The sequence below is a fragment of the Manihot esculenta genome, chromosome 18 (genome assembly GCF_001659605.2).
Source record: "Manihot esculenta cultivar AM560-2 chromosome 18, M.esculenta_v8, whole genome shotgun sequence".
Lineage (NCBI taxonomy): Eukaryota > Viridiplantae > Streptophyta > Magnoliopsida > Malpighiales > Euphorbiaceae > Manihot > Manihot esculenta.
In genome coordinates, this window is record NC_035178.2 from 7,245,333 (window position 1) to 7,263,657 (window position 18,325).

Consider the following 18,325-nt stretch of genomic DNA (forward strand, 5'->3'; position numbering starts at 1 on the left):
AAAATTTTTTAGTATGGAAACTCAATAATAATTTTTCTTTAAATTATTAATACAAATTAGTACGTGCTCTTTTTTTTTTTCCTCGCTAGGGACTAGGCGTTGAAGAAGCAGCCACACAGGCACGCGCCTGCCGAAACAATGTCATATCACACGCGCGTTGGGAGTTGCGTGAACAACTCGGGCATCCGTAGATATCGGGATCCCTACAAACAAAAAACAGGTCACACCAGACGTAGCTGAAAAGTGACAAGCAAGTATGCGAAGCAGCTGATGACGGCACTACCCTTTCCTCTCCACTCCTTTTCTTTCCTTTATCGAATACCCTATTCTCCTTTTCTTTATTCCGCCATTTGCCTTCATCTGTGCGCATTCCGTTCACACACTCAATTCCATTCTCACCCAAACACGTCCTTATATTTTATTATATTAAAAAATATAAATATATAAAATACTAAAACGACACAACGGTACAAAACGTCTAGCCATCGAAGCCGGCGTATACTTTCAAGGGCAATCTTCTCCTGTATTCTCTGTCTCTCTGTCTCTCTTTTGTTTTTCTCTCTGCGTGTTCTCTTTGTGTCGTTACATATAGATATTATACAGTTTCAGCTTTGTTAATCGATTTCAGGCAGTGAAATGGCTGGGAGAGTGGAGGAGGAGGAGGAGAAGGCGGTGTTCGATGCGGAAGCAGCGGGTGCTTTGGTGAAGGAGCTGAGAGGTACTTTCTCTTCTGGTAAGACTCGGAGCTATGAATGGAGAGTTAGTCAGTTGAAAAGTCTGTTAAAGTTGTGTGATGAAAATGAGAATGAGATCGCCGGGGCTCTTCGCCAGGATCTTTCAAAGCCTGAACTCGAAACCATTGTTTATGAGGTCACCATCTCACCTCACCACTTAAGTAGATAAAAATTCTCTCTACTTATCTGAATGGATTTTTTTTTTTTGAAATTCTCCTTCTAGTGCTGTTTGGTGGTTGAGTTTTATTTGTCAATAGTGCTAAAAAGGATATATGATTGTTCTTCAGTTATCACGGATTCAACTATTCCAGATGGTTGATGTGTAGAATTTAACCTTATTTTAAAAAATATATATATATATTTTTGGTGTATTTAATTGGGTATAGTTACTTACTTAGGGCCTTGGGGGTGATTCGGGAAGCGGTAATTGACTGTTGTAGCCGGATAATTAATGAAAACTTCAGCCGCCTGGATTGGTTGGATTTCCAATCCTGTCGCCGCTGCTCTGTTGTCACTTAATCCTTAACATTCTTTTCGTTTGATTTAATGCGTTGGTTTTGAACTGGATTCCATTTGGTCGCCTTTCTGTTTCACTTTCACGTGAATATTAATATTTCTGACTTACTGCTACTACTTTTGTGCACTAATTAGAATATGTGCTCTACGAATATTTGGGTCGTGTCAAATTTTCACTAACAGATGATTGGGGGAAGCATTAATGGCAATTATTAGCTTAGCTTGTAGAGAAATAGGCTCCGTTTCTGTCTCAATGATTCTATCCATATGCAGCGGAAAAAGAGCACGTGGACGTCTCAGCCTCTCCTTTTAATCTTTTTGGATTGAATACTTTCCATTTTGCATGAACATGATAAGTCGTGCTCATGTTCCAACTTTGATTGTGAAATCTATTTTAGAGTTAAATTTCAGATGGGAAGTTCCATATGATATGATTGTTAATAATAATAATAATTATTATTTTTAAATATTTTTAGGGAACCGATTATTGATTTTATTAAAGTTCTCTGAAACTCGGTTTAATTCTTACCATGAACTTGCCAACAATCTTGAAATTGGAATTACCATGTCTAGTGATTGATACACGGTTTAGGAGTTATTTGGAAATTATCAAGAATTGCAAATGCTTAGGTCCTCACTACTTTGCAAGTTATTGAGACCATTTTGTTAGCTGGTCAATGGAAATGGAATTAAAAAAAAAATGTCTTTTGAATTGTATGCTAATAACCAGAATGAAAACCTGGGATTCCAGGTATTCAAAATTGTATGATGTGAAAATAAGAGGATATATACCATGGCAGAAAAACTTGGAGGAAATTGTTGAATTATTTGAATAGCAGAGAATTTCGTTTTAATCAATATCATGTTCATTTGGACACTTGCATGTTTGAAACTTGATTGAATTTTTTCCAGATGTTTGTGGTTTGTGTTCATTAAGCATAGAGGTTGGCACTTTGTTTGATATAAACTAAATTCTCTTTAGGTCCTTTAAACAATGGACTTCTTGTGCAATTCAACTTTGTTCTTTTTATTTGATAAGGTTGCAATCAAATTTTACATGAAATTAAATGTCGAATTTAGGTTCCAATGTTGCCAATTGAAAATGCAAAAGTTACTGGACATTTTCAACTGGAAAAGTTAATGACATGTTAAACTCATTCAATGACTCCTGGTAGATATTGGTAGTGTAGCCATTTTTATCTGGAGATGGAATTCTTAGTTTTCTATTGCTTATTGTTACTTAGATTTTTTTTTTTTGCTCTGGCAAACTTAATTGATATCATGCGGTCTGCATGCATTTGTGTGCACTTGTATTGTGTGTGTATAGAAAGGAATATCTGCAAGCAATGGTCTATCATCATTTTGAGTTAACTAGCCTCCTCACAACTTTGTGCAATAACTTGTATCATATGTAGTAATGTAGAACTAGAAACAGAAGAACAAAGATTAAGAAGCAAATTCTCAAAAAAAAAAAAAAAAAAAAACTAGAAAAGCAAAAACTCAAAAACTATACTAAATTTTATTCATAATCATAATATTCAAATCTGCTAAAATCCCTAAATAACACATGTGTTATAGTAAAATAACTAGTCCTATTACTATTAAGAGTAGGAATACTTAAACAAGAAACCCTAATCAAATACAAATTAGCAATACTAAATAAAACAAATTAGAAAATTAATAATAAACCTAATAGTAAAATTCCTAAATGATAAAACTCTAAGCTTTCTAATTGTATGATGAATATAATTCCTAAGTTAAATTATTTTCCTATGTTGCACCATTCTTTCCTAGTTGGAGGAAACTTAACCTCGAGCCTTGTAGTGTGAAAGGATCAATAATTGAATTTGAAGAAAACACAACTCTATCTTCTTCAATGTTGACACTGTAATTAAAACAAAGAACTTCATACTTTCCTTTGCTTCCTTGAAAACATATGAACATAAAAAAATTAATCACAACTTCAATAGGAACATATTTCAGTTTATTAGGAAAATGTGAATTTGAAATCTTTCAATTTTCATTGTCATCTCCTTGACTTTATTTTCCTCAATTTCTATTGAAGTTTTAATGTCTGGATTTACTTTATTTCTAGACTAGTTTCCTTACGTTCTCCTCCTCAATTGCATAATCTCCTTGTTCTAGAATTAAGTTCTTCAACATGCATTTCCAAAAATAGTTTTTTTAACCAATGGTTTTGATTCTTTGAGCTCAAACCCATCAAGCTTAGATTCTTCTGTCTGCTTCTTTTGCTTCTCAGCTTCCAGTTGTTTTCTGGATTCAAGCTGCCTTGCTGCTGTTGTTACCTTATCTTTAACAACTTTTGATAAATCATTAAACTCTATTTTCAGTTCAAGTATGCCCATTAAGCTCTGGTTTCATTTTTGCAGTGCTTGGAACACAAATTCTTCCTCCATGATTCAACTCTTTTTCCCTATCTTGTAAAATTTGTTACATATCTCGCAATTCTCTTCCCTTATCTAGTAAAGTTTGTTTAATTCTCAATATCAAAGTAATAAAATAACTCATGATCATGACCAATCCAATGACATATAGAAAGTAATTTGCTATTATGATATTTGATTTACAACATAGTAGTTCAACAATAGTTTTGTAGTAATCAATTCATCTTGTAGTCTCTTGATGTGAGTCTACCCTTGAAATTCTCATTAAAGAAGTGTACCTCACTTAAAAAAGTAAAAACTCAACTTTCAACTTCTAGGAGTTCTTTATGTCCAAAATGGAGGCCAATATCATCCTTAGCGAATTAGTAAAAAAGAGACTCTGTCAAATTTTACTAACGTGGTAGTTAATGTGTTAGGTGACATAGCAGAGTACATCGACATGGCATGATGACATGGTGTTGTTATTCTTGTTTTTTGATGTGTTGATGCATGGAATTTGAGAAGCATCTATTTGCTAATGACGTGTTAATAATAACCTAAACCAAGACTAATGCGGCAGGTGATGTGTCTGCTTGTATGTTGTGTTTATGTTTTGGGTGCAACAGTAGAATAGGTGTGAGCGATCTCACACAAAGCTAGGTTAGTGCACCTTGAGGAGTAGTGTCATAATGGAGTTTTGACATTATAACTGATGTTCCTTATGGAAGAAGGAGAGAAGATGAGGATTTAGAACCTGAAATAGCAAAGTTATAGCTGGATCTTGATATGGGTCAATGTGTTGATCTAGTGTTCGTGGTCATTTGATGATGGAAGATGTTGGAGTTGGGGTTTGGCCATGGCTCTTCTGTGTGAGGAACCAACTTTATTCTCTCTCTCTCTTTAAACAATAAGAGAAATTTCAAAAGGAATGCTAGAAGCCTAGAACACAAGTGGCATATTTGGGAATTTTGCAAGAGGATATGGAAGGTTTGGATTTATTTTGGTCTCCAATACCAAAATGGATTTAAAATGAGAACAAAGATCAAGAAAGCAAAATCTCAATAGGAAGAGAAATAAAATTTCTCCAGAGAAGCAAATTCAAAAAATTTCATCAAGTCTTAGCAATAATCAAAATAGTCAAATTTGCTAAAAGTCTTAGATAACACGTGTATTTGTAGTACTTTAGCTTAGTGGTATCTGAGTTTCCTTCAAGATTGTAATATCTCAAGTTTGAGTCTTTAACGCAGTCAATTATACAAAAATAAAAAGTTTTTTATACTTTTATTACTATCAGGATTAGGAACTCTTAACGAGAAACCCTAATAAAATACTAATTAGGAATCCTAAATAAAACAAGGTAGAAAAATAATAATGAATGGAGCTAATAAATTATACATATCTTGACGTTTTAATTTTACAATGAATATAATTAAGGGATATGCATTATTTGGTTACAACTGGATAACCAAATTGATAAATTTTAGTTATCTTTTGTAAAGTTATTTTTAGTTCAATTTGGTTATTGTTGGTGATTTTTAAAAAAATTCAGTTTTCGGTTTGGTTTGACTGCCTTCAGTTTGATAATCGAACTAACAAAATAATTGAAATTTCTATTAATTAATATATGAATTATAACTTTGTTAATAAAATGTTTTCTACAATAATTATTTTTATAATTTTATCAGTAATATTTAAATTATAATATTTATCTTGGTAAAAATAAACTTTATATAGTATTTTTATAAATAGAAAATTATGATATACTTTTATTTATATTTTAATTAATTACTAATATATTTTTTTTATTTTGATTAATTTGGTTATAATTGATAGTTGATTGAATATTTTGGTATCAGTTTGTAAGTTTTTTTTTTATTTATTTTCAGTTCGATTCGGTTAGTATTTTAGAGATTCTTAAAACTTCATTAGTCAAAATTTCGGTTTGCTCAATATAATTCCTAAAGTAAATTGTCATCATATAGGTTCTATGATAAATTGTTAAATACATGCTACTATACTTGTAAGGTTAATAGAGATAATTTGTGGTGCAGGTAGGCATGCTGAAGAACTCATGCAGAGTGGCGCTTAAGGAACTGAAACATTGGATTGCGCCAGAAAAGGTAGTCCTCATAATCTGTAAAGAATTTTCTCAATTTTTGCACTGTCGTAATATTATTGTCTTTATGGTCATTGGCTCGAGTTCAATTAACTATCTTGTTTTAATGTAGGCAAAGACCTCATTAACCAGTTTTCCTTCATCAGCTCAAATTTTGCCAGAACCTTTGGGTGTTGTATTGATAATTTCAGCATGGAATTATCCTTTTTGTATGTTGACATCCTGGTGATCGTTTCTATGTGTTATTTTCTCCATCCTTACATTTGTCTATTAAATTTTATAAGATTGAAATCTCACTCCCTTTGTTTTTTTTCTAGTGTTGTCTCTTGATCCACTAGTTGGAGCTATTGCAGCTGGTAATGCTATGGTCTTAAAACCATCAGAAATTGCTCCAGCCACATCCTCATTGCTTTCAAAACTACTTTTGAAATATTTGGATAGCTCTGCCATAAGGGTTATTGAGGGGGCTGTTGCTGAAACAACTGCCCTGCTGGAGCAAAAGTGGGACAAGATATTTTATACAGGTTCTTGTTCATTCTTCATTTATTTACCTTACCTTTCTGTGACGTTAAGGTTTAATAATAATTAAATTCTTTGCAACTCTACACATATTAACATTCAGTTGGTAGATTATTATGAATGCAAACTATATGCAGCTCTTCTAACATGGATGCAACAGTTTGTTAGACATGCAGTAGCAACACATAGAACGTACTTTTTCTGGCTGAAGGTAGAATATTTCAAAACGTTTTCAGTTCATCCATTTAGCTTAAAGTGTTATAGGACAATTTACCTTTTCAATAATGAAATTTGAACCAACTATAGGTCAATTAAATAGACTAAGGGAGTAGTACACGGGATGTAATCCTCTTTTACCCACTTATGTGTTTAGAGATCTCAAAGTACAAAAAGATTATTGACAATTATGTGGAAGTCTAACAGCTGACCATGGTAGAGACTTCTTAATAAAGAAATCAGGTGTAGTGAGAGAAGATTGATGTCCAAAATTGTCTATTTGAGATTTTCCTACAAATATTTTTGCATGTATATTTCATTACGCCCTCTTGAAGCACAGAAAATTAGAGGGAAAATAAAAGGTCTTGTGCAGGGAGGAAAAGAGTTTTACTCTTGCTTGCTCAGTGAGCTGAAGCTTGGTATTCTTTCAGGAGAAGGTGGACCATTATTTAGACTGTTGCACTGAGAACTCATACATTTGGGTGGAAGTAATTTTGAAAGTTAACAGTTTGGTGCCTTTTCAAAACATATTTGTTGGAACTTGAAAGTATATGTGATTTTTTTTTTGTTATGGAAAATGACTTTCTTATAGACTCTCCTATTTTGTTATAACACTGAAAATCAGCTAGAAATTATCTTGGTGTTTGGTGCAAGTCAGGGACATAATTTTTCTTCAATGAAAAAAATACGATGAGGATGTTTGCATCAATGAGGATTTATGCAATATAGTATAGCGGTCTAGAAAAGAAAATTGCACAAAAGGATAAATCACAGTGGCTGCAATGATGACTGACCTTGGGTGTTGGCCAGCCAAGCTCAGGGATGTGTGAATTAACCTCTCTGGATGTCTTGTTCTTCCCCTTTAACGAGTTAAATTGAGGACAATTAACTGTTGTCTAAATTTATGAAAATTTAAGTTATTTTGTTTAATCTAAACGTTATAGCTAAAAGTAAAACTCAATCAATGCTTTTAATGATGGTATTCTTATTTCAGCCCTATATTTAATGAAAAGTTGAACAAATTACTTGAATTTGCAGGAAATGGAAGAGTGGGACGTATAGTGATGGCTGCTGCTGCAAAGCATCTGACACCAGTTCTTTTGGAGCTTGGGGGAAAATCTCCTGTTGTCATTGATGCAGGCATCAATTTACAGGTAGCGAGCTCTTTTCTCTGTCCATGCACTTGGACATGGTTTTTGTCAATAACCAGCATCATTTGTCATGTTCTGTTAATTATGACACCAACGCTAAGTTGTACGTCTTTCTGACACTTTTTATTTTATCTTTATCTCCAAGGTTGCAACTAGGCGGATAATTGCAGGAAAGTGGGGGTGTAACAATGGACAAGCATGCATTTCTCCTGATTACATTATAACAACAAACGATTATGCTCCAAAATTGGTAATGTTGAGTTCTATTAAAATTTTATTCCAATACTTTTTTCTATTTGCTTTTCTCCCAACTTTTTTGTTCATTTCATTGTTCTTTTTAATTCCTTCATCCAGGTGGATACCCTGAAAACAGAACTAGAGAGATTTTATGGAAAGACACCATTGGAATCAAAAGACTTGTCTCGAATTGTGAATTCCAACCATTTTGCTCGTTTGACTAAGTTACTGGATGAGGATAAGGTTTCTGGTAAGATTGTCTATGGAGGTGCAAGAGATAAAGAAAACCTGTGAGTTCTACTGGGAATCCTCAATGTTTTCTTGGTTCATGGTTTGGCTGGGTGTAATGGACCTCTCATCTTAATGTTCTTTCTCTCAATGGCAGGAAAATTGCTCCCACCATCTTGCTGGATGTCCCACGAGACTCTCTGATAATGAATGAGGAGATATTCGGTCCCTTGCTTCCTATTATCCTGGTAAAATCCAAGATCTGCTTCAGTTAGTTTTCTTTGTCGGGTTGCAAACTTGTATTCTTCAGATGTATAGAGAGAGTGATTTTTAAAATTTTAAACTAAAATTCTCCTGGAACATTTTGTAATAGTCTAGATCTTCAAATCTGGCAAAAGTGATAGCAAAAAAGAATAACTCTTCCAAAAATGTAGAAATAGGAATTAAGAAGTAGCATTTCATTTCAAGAATCTTCTGCTGCTATAATGGCCTTGTGCCTGAAAGTAGAAACTAAATAATCACTACATTTTACTGGGACTCTGGTATTTCATTTCAAGAATCTTCTGCTGCTATAATGGCCTTGTGCCTGAAAGCAGAAACTAAATAATCACTACATTTTACTGGGACTCTGGGAGCCTAAAATTTTAATCTCTAGCCTTTTATGGATATCATATCTTTGACAAGGTGAAATTTGTAATTTTTTCCCCTTTTGATTTGGAACAGGTTAACAAAATCGAGGAGAGTTTTGACTTGATAAACTCGGGAACAAAGCCACTTGCAGCTTATTTATTCTCCAATAACAAGAAACTCAAGGAACAGTTTGTGATGTCTGTCTCTGCTGGAGGTCTACTCATCAATGACACTGCTCTGCATGTAACTATTCTTTCTTGATCTTGTGGAAGCTAGTTGCATTCGTATGCACTCATAATTTAGTACATCTCCTGATAGAATAACAAGTTAAGAACTTGCTGCTTCTGATTGGCACGAGAGTTACTTAGGAGTTAGGACAATGCATGTAACTTGACATAAATTTTGCATACATCTTCAGATCTTGTTAGGTGCTGTTGAGTTATTATTCAAATGCATTGAACAGTCATATCAGGTGTATCAGCACTATATTATCAGTGATTAATTTGGCTGAAACTTTGTTCTTAGTTTGGGAATTCTTTGGGAGGATATACCTGCAATGTAAAAAAGCCATATAATATGGGAAAAATTACTATCTAGATTGTGTGGTTTAATGAAACTAATTACTTAGTGCCTCTATTTTTAAAAATACATTAGTTAGTTCCCTGTGTTTCAAGCTATTACTATTTAGTTCCTTCAGTGAATTGCACTTAACATTTGATATTTCAAAGTTGTAGGGACTAAATAGTTGTGACTTCGAATTATAGGGGTTGAACAGTTGTTTTTTGCAAATGTAGGAACTAATTAAGAACAAGGGTATCTTAGTTATTTGACACATTACTAACATGTTAAGCTCAAATAAATGGAGAGCCTAAATAGTTAACGGTTTGAAAAAACAGGAATTAACTAGTGCATTTTCAAAATAGGGGATCTAAATAGTTAGTTTCACTAAACCACATGACTAAATAGTAGTTTCCCCTACAATGGATTTATGTCAAGGTAGTGAAATGTTGTATAGAATCACAAGAATGCAAGAGCAGTAAGTGGCAGCAGGGAGACACTTTTTGCATAGGAAGAAAGTTCTAAAAAATAACATAGCAGTCAGTTTGCATTGGTATGATGGCAAGTAATGCTTGGTTCTTGTATTAATGGACTGCAAGCCGGGTTTCCTGTACTAAAAGAGATGCGTTATTCCTGCAAAATTAGAGGCTTGAGCTGAAAATAATCCTCAACATTTTCACATGGAATAGTTAGTTGCCTTGAAATTCATGTTGTTGCCTGATAACTTGGGTGGGCGCTGTATGACCCCTTAGATTTTGAAAGGTGGCACTGGTTGGAACTTTTGTTTGTTCTGGCACTTCAGCTGGCTTGATGCCGACATTGATTTAAGAAATTGAAACTAGTTTTAGTTGTGCATACTTTTCTGCTTTTTTTTTTTCCAAGTTCCATGTAATACTCTTCTATGATCCAAGATTTGCGTGCTCTGCTAATAGTCAATACCTGTCTTTCATTCTTATATTACTTGCATGTATCCTTGTAATTTGTGGATTTAATATCACAAAAACTGAATGCTAGTCAATATCTGAAAAAATTTATATGATTGATGCAGCTTGCAGTTGAAACCTTACCATTTGGAGGTGTTGGGGAGAGTGGCATGGGTGCATACCATGGAAAGTTTTCTTTTGATGCTTTTACTCATAAAAAGGCAGTACTTTATCGAAGTCTCGTTGGTGATGCAGTTATAAGGTATCCACCATATACCACAGGGAAGATGAGATTGATGAAGGCTTTAATCGGTGGTGGCATATGGAACATTATCAGAGCTTTGTTTGGCTGGGGTAAGGTTTGAGAAGAATATGTGGTTTTTCGTGTAAGTTTAAAATACTCAACTCGTGTAAATTATTTTTCTTGTACAATTTAAATTGGATTAGGATTAATAGTTTGCAACAGTGGAATGTTGCTGTACTTATTTATACCTTTTGATGACTGTGTGTTGATTTGCTCTGAAATGTGAGATTATTTTAGACCAGTTTTTGGGGTGTGTTGATTCAATCTCTACAGACCATCTTTCATCTTTACATGTGCATATCTACACGAGTTCACATGACTTCACTTCACGAATATTCTTAGAATCTGATAAATTCTCAACTCTCAGAATTTATAGAAATATGAAAAATATATCTGATGATGCCATAAATATTCTGCTGAATCTTTGCCCTACAGAATCACTGAAAAAATTCAACAAGAGTCCTCTAAAATGCTTAGAATATCGGATCGTTGTTCGTCTGTTAGTTCTGTTGGGAATTCAACTAGGAAGACAATTTTTAAATTTCCTCTCTTTCCATGCTCTTTTGCGATTGACATACCTTGTCCTCTGATGATCTTCTCATATCCAGGGTAAATTATATCATCAATCATCAAACTCATGTTCTCTCCACCAAGCAACGGGATCGAAATTTCGCAGCCTGTAAGAGCCTTTAACAGGGAGATTTCTATTACTATCTCCAAGTTATCTCCTTCTCTCTGAAATAGATGATGCCTTTTCTCAGCAATTACAAAAATTATGTCTGCTGGGCAAGTTCCAGGTCTCTCATTTCCCATTCCTTCAAATGTGATCTTTGTTCCCTTTTTCCATCCTGGCTTCACATCTATTATCAGTATTTCCTCTTCTTGAACAATTTGCCTGCCAAAATCCCAAATAGACATGACATTGATATAAACGAAAACGACTACCTAGTCGTTCCAGGCTTTTCAGGTTTCAGAAACAGATAAAAACACAGAACTGTTGAATCTTAAAAACCTTAAAACAGACATGGGAACAAAGTACAAACCCTGTATTTGTAAGAACATCTCTTGTAACCTTGATCTTCTTCATGCATCCATAACAAAGCTCCTCCAACGTGCACTCGAGATTTTTATGAACTGCTGGAGGTTTCACCATTCCTGTTGAATTCGAAAACATTATATGTGTAGAGCTCCTCTTGCTTGCATCTCTTGAAATAGGTAAACTGTTGCGATGATTAGGTTCGGTGCTTCCCTTGCTTTTGCTTCTGCGCAGAAATGATGGTGTTGGAGAGGGACTCCTTCGGCTCCCGTTTCTTGATAAAGATGAACATACATTTGGAAAACAGCTATCCATGCTTTTGTGCTTGTAACAATCTCCAGGACTTGCAGGATTTTCGCTTCTCACACTATCAGCATTATATCTGAAGCTGTGCACTGCATTCATTGTTTCCTCCTCTTCTTTTTCCTCACCAAGGCACTGCAAGATAGAGGTAAATTTAGGTTTTTTGCCCAATCAGGGTTAATAAAAAAATTAATCCGGATTTTGGAAATTTTTTTTCTCAAATCAGGACATTTTGCCACAAAGCTGCATCATGTTGATGTGGTAATACTTAATGCATTTTATAGATACGGTAAGTGATAAAATATATATATATATATATATAAATAACCTTGCCACTGTAAGATTATTTTAGTTAAAAAAATGAAAATTTCTAATAGATTTCTAGATTTGTAGGAAATTTATTAGTTTATTTTTATTTTAAAATCATTTAATTAAAATATTTTTATCTTTTTAAAATCAAACTCTTTAATATTTTTATAAAAAAATTATTATAAAATTTATTTTATTCTTGATATAAGGAATAAAATAGTATAAATATTTAAAACTATAAAAATTAAATAATTTATGTAATAAAAATTATATAAAATACATAATATACATATTTGAAATAATTAGTAATTTTTTTTAACGAAAGTACTAAATAATTAGATTTTTTAAAAAATATATAAATTGAATAAATTTAAAATAAATATGAATTAGTAAATTTTTAAAAAGTTCAAATACCTAATAGTAATTTGCTTTAAAAGAATAAACTTACCGTACCTTTCATGTGCAGTAAGCTAATTTTTTTTATTAATTAAATTTATATTACCGCATCTTACAAATGATTCACCCTGCTTTGGAAAAAAGTTTTTTCCAAACTCGAGGAGGAAAATATAGGCAAAAGGTTCGGTAAATTTGTTTTTTTCTAGAATTTCATAAACGAGCTATGATGACGAAGTTAAAACATTCTGGAATCTTGTTCATCTTTAATGATATGATTATATAATTATTTTTTCTTACCTCAGCAGTTTTCTGGGTGGCTGCTTGAGATTTTGCTTCTAGTTCAGCTTTCCTGCCAGGAGAATGGGATGATGTTGAAGGTGATTTCTTAAAGCTACACCATTTTTTGATTGCTGATAAATCAAGTTTACAAAAATCTTTAACGCCGAGACAATTATTCTTTTGCTCAGAAATTGAGGAACCTGTTTGTAAGCCAAGAATCTGAGGAGGATCTACCATTAGAAAGAGAGAAAAAAAGAAAACAAGAAAAAAGAGAAAAAGAACGAGAGAAAGAGAAGGAGATGATGATTCAGAGGACTAAACCACAAGAATTCATGGCAAGCCAAACATGGAGGATTTGTTGAGGCCTTTAATTAGCAGCATCCGTTGTCAGAAGATTGAATGGCTAATCTTAACTCCAGCCTTTTGCATTATTGAATAATAATTTTTTAAAAACAGAAAAGAAAAGCTAAAATGAAGAAAAAGAAAAAATCGGGATAAGAACAAGGACTTTCATTTCCATATTTTTAGAAGGTGGTTTTTTTTTTATTCTTTTTTCAAATATTTTTTCCCTTTTTATTTGCCATATATCTTTCAATGGCAGAGTTACGTTTTTTTTTTTAGTAATTTATAATATAACCTTTAAAATTTAATAAAATTCATAATTTAATTCCACAAATAATTTAATTTCTAAAATTTTATTCTATTAACAAAATAATTATTCTATTAAAATTCAGAATATAACAATTTACTTTCAAATTTTATTTTTTATAACAACTTAATAATTTAGTAATATGATTTTGATATTTGTAATCCCACCAAACTTCACCACTTAGGTCATGTCAGTTGGGTTTAAGCCCTTTCTCTGAAGACTTGGTCTTCTGTTTGATTCTTAAAATCTGTTTTTGTCTTAGCTCTTAGTCTGTTCCTTGTTCTTTTTGACATCAGTTCAGCTCCTTCTTCTCTCCTCTCCATTCATACAGTCTTTCTTCCAAACACCTCCCCTCGTCCTTTACTCTCAACAACCTCCACCAACCACCTTTCCCTTCACCCCTTTTCCATCTTAATAGAGAAAGAAATTAGTGAGTTATTAGCCCTAACAGAAAATCTCCACTGTAGGGAACCTACTCTAACTCTAGAAATGGACAGCATTCAAGTCTCACAGGCTCGAGAATTGGTGCTGGTAGGTAAATCAATGGCAGGAAAGTCTTTCAGCGCTAACACCATCAAAACCATTCTCCCTCAAATTTGGCAGAATATTAATGAAGTACAAGTGGAACTTAGAGGTAACAATATGTTCATTTTCCGTTTCACAACCTCAAGAACAGACCTTGGACAATACATAACTACCTGCTGGTTCTCAGAGAATGGCCCCCACAGCTGTCATTTGAGGAACTCTCCTTGGATTGCTAACCCTTTTGGGTTCAGGTGTTTGGTCTGCCACCCAACACTATAACTTCTCTCAACGCTAATTCTCTTGGAAATTTTCTAGGGGGTTTCATTGAACAAGATCTATCTCAACTATCCTCCCTAAGATTCCGATGTTCTGAGAATTCGGGCCTCCATTCCTCTCACCAAACCCTTCCTAACAGGGTTTCATAGGAGGAAAGAAGACGGGACAATCCAATGGGTCAATTTTAAATATGAATGCCTACCAGACCTATGCTTTAACTGTGGAATGGCTGGTCATTTTAGCGCATCTTGCCAAATTTAGAGATTGCCATCTGAGCACAAAGCAAGTGGAAGGAGATTGGCATTCGGACCATGGATGAAAGTCCTCTCACCAAGAAGGACAAGGGAAACAAAAATGACGCTTCCATCCGCCGCCAGCATTACCTTACAGATTGATGTCACCACAAACATTAATCGACCATTTCAAGAGGCCTTACCAGATCAGATTCAAGAGCGAATTAAGGAGGCACCTCGGGTACCGTCCAACGGTAATGAGGTGACTGGAAATGCTATCGTTGAAGCTCCTGCAACGGATTTAATGCATTTACCAATTCTGGAAAAAAGCTTTACATTAGAGATCCCAAAAGTCAGCTGCAGCTCCAAATCTGTTCCCTCGAGCAGTGCACCCTTTTTCCTTTCAAAGCATAAGAATTTGAACCTATCTCTATCTCCTGATGAGATTCCTCAGTTATTTAAGGAATATCTTCAAACAATTGGGAAGTCCAAGGTGGATGTGCAAGGACTTTTCAAAACCTTTCCTTTTCTATGCAATTACCTATGTCTTCAAACCTTAAATGTTTTTGCATGCTCTCAGCTAGACAAAGAAGATGGTGATAAGACCTTTACCAGAGGAAAAACAGGTTGGGCTAATAAATCTCTGGAAGCCAAAGTCGCTGGTATGGCCCAGGAACCCCCTTCAAGCCCAGCCCATCTCCTTGTTGCCAGATCCTGAATTGAATCGTGGTGGACAGACCACTCTTACTGACTCCAGATCTGAAGGCCACCAGCCCACTGGATCTTTCCTTTCAGAATTTAGGAAGACTCCTACTCAGGCCCATTGTGGTGAGAAATGGCATAATCGGAAATTGGAGTTTCTGTCCAAATGTCCACTGTTAAGAATTGAGAAGAAGGTTTTGGGACCAGAAGACTTTATGACTTTCGACCAGTTGATTCATCTCGCTGCCTTCTTGGTAGGAAAGGAAGAAAAGGTAACAATTGCCTAGAAATCAGAAGAAAAGTACCAGTTCCAGTGTTATTGTAAAGGAAATTGATGTACAGGAGACCAGGAACTTGATCACCACATTCCTGTGGCTAATTTGAAGAGAACGGGAGTTGCACTTGAAGCGGATGGAAAGGGTAAGAAATCTTGTTATTCTTCTACTGAGGTGGAGGAGGCCAGCCCGAATTGGTCCCACAGTCATCAATGAAGTTCTTGTGCTGGAATTGTCAGGGGTATGGTGAATCCCTTGACAATCCATAATATCGAAGGGATTTGCTCATCCCATTCCCCCTAATTTTTTGTTTCTAGTGGTTTCTTTGAGGCGTTTGTGGTTGATTCTTGGGGAGCTTCTGGTGGTTTATGTGTGGCCTGGAAAAGTGATATGTCAGTCTCCTTAGTGAAATACAGTTCCTTTTTTATTCATGTAGAAATTGTTGATTTAGCAAAAAATGTCTCTTGGAATACAATCCTGGTCTATGCAAGTTGTGAACATCAGGAAGGTTAAAGGCAGCTAAAATTTCTCCTTGAATACAAAAATGGTCTTTCTGAACCCTTTATCTTCCTGGGAGATTTCAACTGTGTGTTATGGTCTTGGGAAAAGTCAGGTGGTGAGGAGCTATCTGAAAATATTGCTCAGGTTTTCAGAAATTTTGTATCTCAGGCTGCACTAATGGATGTATCGAGTCCTGGTTTCATACAATTGGCTTTCACTTTATCCGAATGTGTCAGTTTCCCATCTTGAAGATGTGGGGTCTGATCATAGACCATTGTTGATTGATCTAGATCCTTATCTGCCTAAACCAAATCGTTTCTTTCGGTTTGATTCAAGATGGGTATCATCAGACACGAGATGTGATTGAAGGGGCATGGAATTCAATCAACACATGTTTAACTCTCTTTAAAACTTTCTCAAAATTGAAAGCTTGTTGACATGCTCTCAATGGTTGGAGTAAACAGAGTAATCTTAATTTGAGAGTACGAATTGATTACATTCAAGCCCGTCTTCTGCCATGCAAGTCGAATTCATCTCAGGTTGATTTTGAACTGATCCGGGGGTTGGAAAAAGAGCTAGCCATAGAAGTTCGTAGGGAGGAAGAATTTTGGGAACAGAAGGCTTCAATCTCTTGGCTAAAATCTGGAGACAAAAATTTTGCATTCTTTCACGCTACTGCTCTCCAAGGAAGGAAGAGGAACCTGATTATGGGCCTGTCAGGGGCAATGGAAATCTGATCTCGCGGAAGTACAAAATATAGCTGAACAGTACTTCTCTTCCATTTATACATCCACATGCCCATCTAATTTGCATATTTTCACAGAAGGGTTCCAGAGTAGAATTTCAGAGGACATTAATGCAGATCTAATTCGACTGGTGGGCATAGATGAGATAAAACGAGCTGTATTCTCCATACACCCTTCGAAAGCCCCGGGGGAGGATGGATTAACTGCAATCTTTTTTCAGCAGTACTGTGAGATCATTGTTCCGGACTTTATCAATCACACCATCATTTCCCTTATACCAAAAGTTAAGCAAGTTCAGTATATGCGTGATCTTCGACTCATCGGGTTGTGCAATGTTTTCTATAAGATAATTGCAAAGGTCATCACAAATAGACTTCAAATTCATATGAATTCTATCATTAGCCCCGAGCAAAATGTCTTCCTTAAGGATCAACTAATTTCAGATAATATTTTGATTAATCACGGAGTTTTGCATAGCCTAAATCTTCGCAAGAACTGGAAGAATTTTAGGATGGCAGTCAAGCTTGATGTGAGTAAAGCATATGAGTGCATTCTAAAAATTATTGTTTTTAATTTTAGAAATAATGGATTACACTAATAAATTGAATTTCAAAATAATCAATATTCATCATTTTATTATATAAAAATTAACATAATGTAATTAAATTGGTCTGACCAATTAAACCAATAAAGTTTTAAATGATTTCTATAAATAATATAATATAATTTTTATTAATTATGATATAAATTAATTGAAAGATATTACAAAATAAAGTAAAAAAATATTAAAGTTAAATTAATTAAGAAACTAAGTTCAAATGAAAACTAATTATTATTTGAAATCTAAATAATTAAAAAATAAATTTTAAAATATTATATTAAAAATAAAATTAATTATTGTACTGTATTCTGCCAGTATATAAATAATGCTTCCATTAGAGAGATTGTGGTTTTTGTGTTTATTGAGTATCTATTTGGCTATGGTATCTGCCTTTGGTTTTTAATTTTCTACTATTATTTATAAGATAGTGTCTTGAAAATATTAAAAAATAATTACGATAATTATAATATTTATTATTATAAAATTAAAAAATTATATATATATCAACCGATATTAAAATGAGTAGTTTAATATTATTCTTTCTTAAAATTAAAAATTTCATATTTATAAAAAATAAATATTGTAATTTATTTTTTAGTCGCTATTATATATATATACTCCCTAATATATTTATGAGAATTTTATATTTATTCTCTCTTTATATATATATATATATATATATATATATACTTTTTGAACTTAATTATTTATCTCTCAAATATAAATAATATATTTTTCAAGATATTATATATAATAATTTGTAAATTAAATAATTCAATTATAAAAAATTACATTTAAGACACATTAAGCAAAATTATTCAATTATAAAATATATATATATAATTCATCAAACATAATTATATAATTTTAAAAAATTTATTGAATAAAAATTTAAATATTTATGATAATTTATAATTATATTTAAAATTTTAAGTATTAGATAATAGAATTAATTTTTTTCTGTTTTTAATATTAAAT

The 18,325-nt window shown here is 33.5% G+C and overlaps 2 protein-coding genes and 1 long non-coding RNA gene across 4 annotated transcripts; 2 read left to right on the top strand and 1 right to left on the bottom strand.

The window, feature by feature from the left end:
- Positions 1-364: 364 nt before the first annotated feature.
- LOC110606159 (aldehyde dehydrogenase family 3 member H1) lies at positions 365-10,757 on the top strand. Of its 2 annotated transcripts, none has more exons than XM_043953222.1 (11): positions 365-523; positions 629-870; positions 5,686-5,754; positions 5,863-5,959; positions 6,068-6,274; positions 7,524-7,639; positions 7,782-7,886; positions 7,991-8,163; positions 8,259-8,349; positions 8,825-8,974; positions 10,338-10,757. In XM_043953222.1, exons 2-11 carry the CDS (start codon positions 637-639, stop codon positions 10,575-10,577), a joined length of 1,482 nt encoding a protein of 493 aa, XP_043809157.1. In that variant the 5' UTR covers positions 365-523; positions 629-636; the 3' UTR covers positions 10,578-10,757. The 2 variants fall into 2 exon arrangements, with proteins under 2 accessions (XP_043809157.1, XP_043809158.1); XM_043953223.1 differs by having other exon boundaries at positions 372-510.
- A 134-nt stretch (positions 10,758-10,891) lies between these two features.
- Positions 10,892-13,076, bottom strand: LOC110606407. Its single transcript, XM_021745202.2, has 3 exons — positions 12,858-13,076; positions 11,560-11,990; positions 10,892-11,411 (listed from the first exon to the last, which is right to left on the bottom strand). The coding sequence occupies exons 1-3, from the start codon at positions 13,074-13,076 to the stop codon at positions 10,967-10,969; spliced, it is 1,095 nt and encodes a 364-aa protein (XP_021600894.2). The 3' UTR covers positions 10,892-10,966.
- Positions 12,512-13,086, top strand: LOC122722481. The gene is made up of 2 exons (XR_006349401.1): positions 12,512-12,937; positions 13,028-13,086. It is a non-coding gene; the product is annotated as an uncharacterized LOC122722481 (long non-coding RNA).
- Positions 13,087-18,325: the final 5,239 nt, after the last annotated feature.

Bases quoted from the DNA above. Each gene is read 5' to 3' on its own strand.
- LOC110606159 (XM_043953222.1), top strand. From the start codon at position 637: ATGGCTGGGAGAGTGGAGGAGGAGGAGGAGAAGGCGGTGTTCGATGCG. The intron at 871-5,685 runs GTCACCATCTCA...TTTGTGGTGCAG, and splicing joins TCGAAACCATTGTTTATGAG to GTAGGCATGCTGAAGAACTC. The intron at 5,960-6,067 runs GTATGTTGACAT...TTTTTTTTCTAG, and splicing joins AGCATGGAATTATCCTTTTT to TGTTGTCTCTTGATCCACTA.
- LOC110606407 (XM_021745202.2), bottom strand. From the start codon at position 13,076: ATGGTAGATCCTCCTCAGATTCTTGGCTTACAAACAGGTTCCTCAATT. The intron at 11,991-12,857 runs GTAAGAAAAAAT...TCTATCTTGCAG, and splicing joins CCACCCAGAAAACTGCTGAG to TGCCTTGGTGAGGAAAAAGA. The intron at 11,412-11,559 runs GTTTGTACTTTG...GGATTTTGGCAG, and splicing joins GATGTTCTTACAAATACAGG to GCAAATTGTTCAAGAAGAGG.